This window comes from Hordeum vulgare, chromosome 2H, assembly GCF_904849725.1.
Source record: "Hordeum vulgare subsp. vulgare chromosome 2H, MorexV3_pseudomolecules_assembly, whole genome shotgun sequence".
NCBI classification, from domain to species: Eukaryota; Viridiplantae; Streptophyta; class Magnoliopsida; order Poales; family Poaceae; genus Hordeum; species Hordeum vulgare.
Genome location: NC_058519.1, coordinates 491,328,339 through 491,336,185, shown reverse-complemented (window position 1 = coordinate 491,336,185; position 7,847 = coordinate 491,328,339). Strand labels below are relative to the sequence as shown.

Genomic DNA, 7,847 nt, shown 5'->3' with positions numbered 1-7,847 from the left:
TCTCTAAAAGTGAAAACCGTGATATTGATATGTCTGTGATTGATAGTTCATGCGGTGCTGTACAATGCAGGAAGGCGTTGACCGTCTTATATATGTATTGCTGCTCTTTGCCAGAAACCAAATAAATAACACTTCTACTTGCTGCTCACTGATCGATGCTAAATATATGGCTTGTTCTTGAGGATTGTTTTCACTTTTTGATTCATATGAAATTTGAGGATACGGATGACACTGGTTTGTTTCTTTCACTAAAATTATGTCCACCATTAGCTTACCGGCAATACTCTAGATACATGTGAACATGCGAATAAATGCTCTTTATGGTTCCATGTTCTTATGTAATAACACTTGATGTGTTTCATCTTCCAACAGTTCAGACACGAGCCTTATGCAACTTCATACAAGCTGCTGACAAGAGCTAGAGGGTTAGGTTTGATATTATTATTTGTTGTATGACTATTTAGCTTCTGACTTAGTGCTCGTCGGCGGGAAGGTGCAAGGTGCAACTCCGATGTGGCAGCGTGGTGGATGTGTGGTGTAGGAAGCGGCCTCTCCAATTGGACGGCGTTCAGGCGCAACCATGGTGCCCGCTGCGTACTGCCTCAGCTCGAAATCCGTCGGTGAGATCCATCTTCCTCCTGCTCCTCTGCTTCAGCTACTAAATTAGATCCCACCCTTGCCTCTCTTGCAGCCTGTTTAATTCATGTGCATGTTGGAAGTTCTGCGCCTCGGATGGTCATTCGGACGAGTGATAACTAGAACAGTTCATTTACATTGCGATATATATGTCATGCAACAAGAGATGTGAGTGTTAGCTTGAAGATTAAAGACAAAACTGAGCCCTCTTTTGCTATGCTACAGCCTACAAATACAAGAAAAACCCATTATTTATTATTTAGTGTACCTTTCCTTTTTCTATTCCTCTATTGTGTTTATGTGAGTGTTTCGGTTCAGCGAATGTGTGTTGAGTGTTTCGGTTCTGCGAGCAATCATATGCTCGTTAGATTAGCTCAGCTCGGGGAAATCCGATGGGAAGAATAGATGCTACCGGTTGGTTTCAGGATATGTTTCCTGGTTTTTCACGACCTTCCTAGATGAGTATGAATCCTATCTCACAAAACATCATAAATCAATGATTATCCTATAACTTTGAGATGCATCTTGGGTTAGATTGGATATGATTGTGATATGTTCTATATTGTTATGTTTGAAAACTCGTAGTTCAATGTTGTGCCTACACCGGGTTCTCCATCCACTCCATGGCTTGCAGTGTGGCGCTGGACGATGGGGTGCTCTATAAGGTTGAGGCCGCCGCATACTGGACCACTGTCGCGCCAAACGTCGAGGAGTATGGCAGCGTCGTGGCCAGGGCCATCACATCCGGCGACGAGAATGTGGCCAAGGGGATTCTGTGGCGCGGGGTGATGACCGTGGACATGCTTCCCTGGGGAACGAGGTGCTCAAGAAGAGGATCCAAATCGGTGATACTAAGGCCGAGGTCAGCCCTGAGATGCTCGGGCGAATCAAATGGTAGTGCTTTCTTTCTCAGTTTTCACATCAAATGTGTTCCTAATTTGCAGTCATGCAAACATATTCAGTGGGATTTGTGATGCATAAATCAGTAAATGCTTCAGGTTTTGGGCACATCATAGTTCATAGTTAGATCAGATTATTAGATTAAATTGTGATGCCATGTGACATCATGGTATTGCATTTGCGTTTGATGGTATTTGTGTTAGAAATGTTTATGGTTAGTATGGATAATCTGCCCAAATTGTTCATGTTATCTTGTTGGCGCTTACAGTTGTTTTGCTTGTTCTGTTGTTTGGTATCCCTCGTGCTATGTTAATCTTGTCTGCTTGGTCCTGCTATCTATGGTGATTGGTGAATTATAGCAATGGCTTGATGCCGTGATTCCATATTGTATCATATGGGAAGAATCTATGATTGTAGGCAGCTGCATTTTGATGAATTCTACAACTGGGCTAACTCACTTTCTCTTTAGTAGTGTCATTGTCTTTGCTCCATCTGTATAGATGTAGCTAATTTATTATGAGTTGCTACTACAGTACAACTAATGATTCACCCTTTCTTAATTTCATCTACAGATGTTGTTGTCCTAGATATTACATTCTTGCTGAGTAAATCAATTACATTTGATGAACAAGCAGCATATTCCTTTTTCTTTGATTGTGTTCTCTATTTGTTTGGCTTCCATCGACCAATTACCGATCGGGAGGCATGCCATGAAAGTGTCGAAGAAAGCGATGTGTAAAATATTAGAAAGAAAAGTAAAGCGGTCCATGGAAATTAGTAAACTTCTCGCTGTTTTAGTTATATTGGCAAGAACTTAGGCATTATTCCTTGTTGCCTTGAATACTAAAAAGAACACGATGGTTCTCCTAGCTTGAACCGTAAGTATGTAAATGCTCGGAGAGTTTTCCTATTTTATTAGGAAATTGAGCGACTCTTCTGCTTGCAAATAGAGTCATTGACTGTAGAATAAACTTTATTCCTATTACAGTGCAGAATATATGATTGATCTTCTTATACTATGCACTGTTTTATAGAACTATGTTGTCAATGCCTTTTCCTGTTTCTCTGTGTCTGCTCTTCTGGCCCCATCGGGATCGCCACTCACACACTGACTATTGTATTGGCAGGTTCATTGGGTCACTTGCATTGACAATCGATTGTGTGTACATGTGTGTTACCATATGATCCAACATTTTGTATTTCTCATGGAAGGATATGCTTGTGGTCCGGAAGGGTTTGGTTCACGGGGTTTGACCGTCAAATCAAAGGTTCATGCAGTCATCGAGAGTTGCTGGGAAGAAGATGGGTAAGCTCTATTGCTCTTCTATGTTGGTTTAGCAGAAGAAAAAAACTTAGAAAGAGGATCAGGAAGAGTATCTGGATATATATTTTGGTGCTCTCGGCCTCATTCATGATTTATCCTGTAGCCAAATCTCTTTCATGTTCATATCCTATGTTAGTGAATCGCCTGCTAGCTGTTGATTTACTCTTTGTTGTAAATTGGTTAGAAAAAATACTATATTATCATGGTTATAGTGCATCTTTTTGGCTTAGAAAGAAAAGAATAATTTCTTGAGCATTATTAACTGATTCCCAAGTTGCATGCAGGTACTGATTTACACAACGATCGGTTCGATCCAAATTTCTGAGCTCATACCAAAATATTTCTTTTACAACTTGCGTCGTGTATATTGGGACTCGATTGTGATCTATATCAGGTGAGTAAATCATGCTCGGTACTATAATTATGTTGTAAATTAATGAAAGATGACGATGTTTTAATTATCGAGGTTATACACCTGTATAGCTACTGATTGTGTATTCTTATGTTCGCTAAAACTGTTTCTGCTGTTTAGTTCGTCTAACCAAATTTGTAGGGACATAAAAACATAGATTGATATGCGATATTGTACTGATTACAAACACAGCATCAGCATGGCAGATTGTTATGCTAATTTATCTCCTCCCCCATTTCTTTTGATTTAATCCCTGGAATCCATTGTTGTTTCTACATATTATCTAAGCCCATCGCCTATATTTTTTATTTTCATGTTCATTGATATGCGATATTGTACTGATTAGAAAAACAACATCAGCATGTCAGGCCATCATATGAGAAATATAAGATAACAAAACAGTCTATTACTTCTCTTCGATTGCACATGGACAGTTTGATTTTGAGGTGCATGTGTAGTTTCAGTTATGACATAATTTTGGTTGACTGTAGAATTAGTCCTGATGAACTATCGGGTTCTTAGTTCAGTTAAAAAGATCACGCAATGTTGCCGATCTCTCGAAGCATTTGCTCAGTTCACTGAGTGGACTTATTCTTGGTTATTTTTGTGGTTAGGAGGATGTTTGTTGTGGTTCCTATATACATCTGTTGGATGTGGTTGCCTCCCGGTGTTCTTTGGCATCCCATTCGGACTTGAGAGTGATGATGGACGATGGGGTCATGCTCGGAAGAGTCAAAATCGAAATTTATGTGGGTGGAAGCGATTCGCTGAGCATGAGGTGGTTTTTGGGTTCAAGAGTCAAGACTATGTAACTTCATACAAGTTCAGACACAATGCTGGTTCATATACCTAGCACCTGCTAACAAAATCTCAGTTATCTGCAAGGTATATCTAATCATTTTGTTTTCCACGATAAAGAAAAGGTATGACCATGGGCTTCTAATATTTCTCTATACATTTGATATTTTGACAGTTCCTCAAAAAAAATTAAATCCATCATTGCTAACATTTAGGAGAAATTATATTTTTCAGTTCTACGTTGTTGCTCACTGATCGATGCTAAATATATGGCTTGTTCTTGAGGATTGTTTTCACTTTTTGATTCATATGGAATTTGAGGATACAGATGACACTGGTTTGTTTCTTTCACTAAAATTCTGTCCACCATTAACTTACCGGCAATACTCTAGATACATGTGAACATGCGAATAAATGCTCTTTATGGTTCCATGTTCTTATGTAATAACACTTGATGTGTTTCATCTTCCAACAGTTCAGACACGAGCCTTATGCAACTTCATACAAGCTGCTGACAAGAGCTAGAGGGTTAGGTTTGATATTATTATTTGTTGTATGACTATTTATTCTCATTATGACACACCTTATTTATCTTTTATTGAGTTGCTACATAGTGTCTCTATATTACTTGAAACATAATTATACTGCATACATGTAGTGGATACTATTGTTTGAGTAATAACAAAATTCAAACTTCTAATTACATACTAGATTTAGATTGTTTCCTTAAAAACCAAGAGTTCTTTCTTTAATGCCTGATTGGCTTTCATTTAGTAAGGGGTGTAGTACAAGGTGTTTCTCAAAAATACAGGGTAGTACAGCTGCATACGTACTGTATGCAGGAAAGAGGAAACACACAGTGGACAAGAACCGAAGCATCTCTAATATGGCTCCCCTGGTCTTTTATATCTGATGGTTAAAAGTTAAAACCCAAGATATCTTTTGAGGTTCGGAGTAGTTGTTTACTAGAGCAGACTCCAAGAACATTCTGATCACGGGGGGCACCAGTTTCGTTGGTCTCTTCCTGTCCAGGAAACTTGTCCAGGAGGGACACCAGGTCAGTATGTGCATACATTTCTGATAGTACAAAGAATGGCTCCTTAGGCTAAATATGACCTGCAATGTTTTGATAGTACCGGCACATCGATTTTATGAGTCCACTAAAAAGATGAATTTATTTCAAGTCACATTGTTCACCAGAGGAAAGGCACCCATAACCCAGCAGTTGCCAGGTGAATCAGATGCAGAGTATGCAGAGTTCTCTTCCAAGGCATGCCGTTTCCTACCATCCTGTCCTTGCTTCACTTGTTCACCTTTATTTGCATATCACTCATGATATTTAGGATGATTTTTGCGTCTAGGTGCTGCATTTGAAAGGTCATAGGAAAGACTTTGATTTCGTCAAGACAAGCCTTTCTGCTAAGGGCTTTAATGTCGTCTATGATATTAATGGTAAGCCAGACAGCTACAATAGGAGTACTCTCTTTCTTTACAAATGCAGCAGCACCGTATTTTATTGATTAAGCAAGGAAGTTAAATTACATGGAGTAGTTACAAGCATTTAAGGATCAGCAGTCCAGAAGAAGATTCAAGGGTGCTCCCGGTCTATCTTTCGGAACTCGGAGCTTTGCAACATAGGGGTCTGTGATGGTGTAATTGGATCGACAATTTGCTATCCTCGGCGAGCACTGAAAACTTGGTTAACGGTTCCTTCCCGGGGTATCCCCTCCGGCCTATCCTTTTCATGCTCATCGTGGATTTTCTTTGCTCGCCGGTTCAATCTTGCTTGGTCTGAACTCTGAAGGCATCCTTGTTCCCTTTGGTTCGTGGATGGTTAAGCATAGAACTTTGGTCTATGCCGATGATGCCGTCATTTTTATCCACCCTGATATTCAAGATGTCAGTGTGGTCAACAGTCTCCTAGATCCCTTTGGCCGGGCAACTGGTCCTTCAACCATCATCGCCAAGAGCAGTATTTTGCTTATTACATGCAACCACGTTGACCTGAATGCTATCAGGCTCTAATATACTAAGTAGATATTTCTGGTACACCACACAAATGTTTGTTCATAACTACTAACCAGATGTAAATAAGCGTGTCAATTAGTATTACAACAGCCGAAGATTGCTTCTGAAATGCAAAATGGCACTTGCCCAGCTGAAACTATCATCTCTGATATCTCCCAAATGTTGTAACTCTTTTGTGTCATGGTGTTTCAGGATGCGAGGCCACTGAAGTATCCCCCATACTAGAAGCGTTGCCAAACCTGGAACAATAAGCTGGTTACTTTTTCGGATGCAAAACAAGATATTTGCAAATTCAGTGCCCTGAACTATCTAGCATTCTGGTACTATTTTCAGGTTTATCTATTGCTCATCGGCAAGAGTCTACCATAAGTCAGACCTGCTCCCACACTTTGAGGTATACTTCCATACCACTCACATGGATGTCAACATGAAGTCGTCACCATTACTGACTCGTGGCAAGCATATGCCCATCCAACCGGTAGACCGACGCTATGGACCCAAAAAGCTGGCATAAGGGAAAGCTGGAGACACAGAGCCTGCTGGAGATGAGCGGCGTGAACTGCACGTCCATCAGACCGGTCTACATCTATGGCCCTCTCAACTACAACCCCGTGGAGGAGTGGTTCTTCCACCGGCTCAAGGCTGGTCGCCCTATCCCCATCCCTAACGCTGGGAACCAGATCACCCAGCTCGGCCATGTCAAGGTCTGTGCATTGACATGTATGCGGTGAATTGCTGCTATCGGGTTGTATGTCGTAGAAGCCATCTTCTGTACTGTCTTGTGCTTAGTTTTGCAACAGGATTTGGCGACAGCCTTCATCAAGGTCCTCGGCAACCCCAAGGCGAGCAAGCAGGTGTACAACATCTCCGGCACCAAGTATGTCACCTTCGACGGGATAGCATGGGCATGCGCAAAGGTCATATATATGAACAAGCTGTTCCTCGTGTGCAAACAACTCCATGTCCGTGGGTAATTCACTTAGATTCTAACTATACATCATTTTTCGCTTGGTGTCTGATATGCAATGCAGGCTGGAGGGTTCCCTGAGCCAGAGATCATCCACTACAACCCCAAGGACTTCGATTTTGGCAAGAAGAAGGCCTTCCCCTTCAGAGACCAGGTATTGCTTGATTTCTTCTATGTCTTGCTCTAGAAAAGTACAACCATTACAGTGTCGCTGACCGACACTGCATGATGCAACGATGGCAGCATTTCTTCGCGTCAGTGGAGAAGGCCAGCAAGGACCTCGGGGTTACGCCAGAGTACGACCTCCTCGACGGCTTGACGGACTCGTACAACCTTGACTTCGACCGCGGGACCTTCAGGAAGGAGGCTGACTTCACCATAGACGACATGATCCTCGGCAAGAAGCTCGTGAGCGTCTGAGGCGTGCATGGACGGGCTCATGGCAGTGCAAAGCGTGTGGCAAGAGCGTGTGTGGCGCGCATATGTAGCACAGGGAAGACGATCTCAGTTTTGGGATGTAGGTTGAGGTTCACTCATCCGATGAAATGTACTGCTGACACCTAATTCTCTCCTCGTGTCATTTTCTTTTTGTAATAATATATCGGTTTTCTAAGATCGGAACTGAATTTGACCACTCAAGATTTTGAAAATCAAATCCGATGGATAGAAACATTCCGTTTAAGAGCATCTCTAGCAAACCCGATATAAGTGATCAAACCCTTTTAATTTTTGCGTTTTACAGTTTTGATTGAAATAAGTGTTTAGAATAAACCGTCAAAGTG

At 41.4% G+C, this 7,847-nt stretch overlaps 1 protein-coding gene and 1 long non-coding RNA gene across 3 annotated transcripts; both read left to right on the top strand.

The window, feature by feature from the left end:
• The first annotated feature begins 2,706 nt into the window (after nt 1–2,706).
• On the top strand, nt 2,707–3,966 carry LOC123430316. 2 transcript variants are annotated; one of them, XR_006622917.1, is made up of 3 exons: nt 2,734–2,842; nt 3,145–3,254; nt 3,887–3,966. It is a non-coding gene; the product is annotated as an uncharacterized LOC123430316 (long non-coding RNA). The 2 variants fall into 2 exon arrangements; XR_006622916.1 differs by lacking the exon at nt 3,887–3,966 and having other exon boundaries at nt 2,707–2,842; nt 3,145–3,330.
• Nucleotides 3,967–4,328: 362 nt separating this feature from the next.
• LOC123428471 (chloroplast stem-loop binding protein of 41 kDa b, chloroplastic-like) lies at nt 4,329–7,490 on the top strand. The gene is made up of 10 exons (XM_045112682.1): nt 4,329–4,407; nt 5,045–5,131; nt 5,255–5,340; nt 5,432–5,522; nt 6,291–6,345; nt 6,432–6,492; nt 6,581–6,802; nt 6,899–7,015; nt 7,130–7,219; nt 7,309–7,490. The coding sequence occupies exons 1-10, from the start codon at nt 4,329–4,331 to the stop codon at nt 7,483–7,485; spliced, it is 1,065 nt and encodes a 354-aa protein (XP_044968617.1). The 3' UTR covers nt 7,486–7,490.
• The last annotated feature ends 357 nt before the right edge of the window (nt 7,491–7,847 follow it).

Bases quoted from the DNA above. Each gene is read 5' to 3' on its own strand.
- LOC123428471 (XM_045112682.1), top strand. From the start codon at position 4,329: ATGCTAAATATATGGCTTGTTCTTGAGGATTGTTTTCACTTTTTGATT. The intron at 4,408-5,044 runs GTTTGTTTCTTT...TTACTAGAGCAG, and splicing joins TGAGGATACAGATGACACTG to ACTCCAAGAACATTCTGATC. The intron at 5,523-6,290 runs GTAAGCCAGACA...ATGGTGTTTCAG, and splicing joins TGTCGTCTATGATATTAATG to GATGCGAGGCCACTGAAGTA.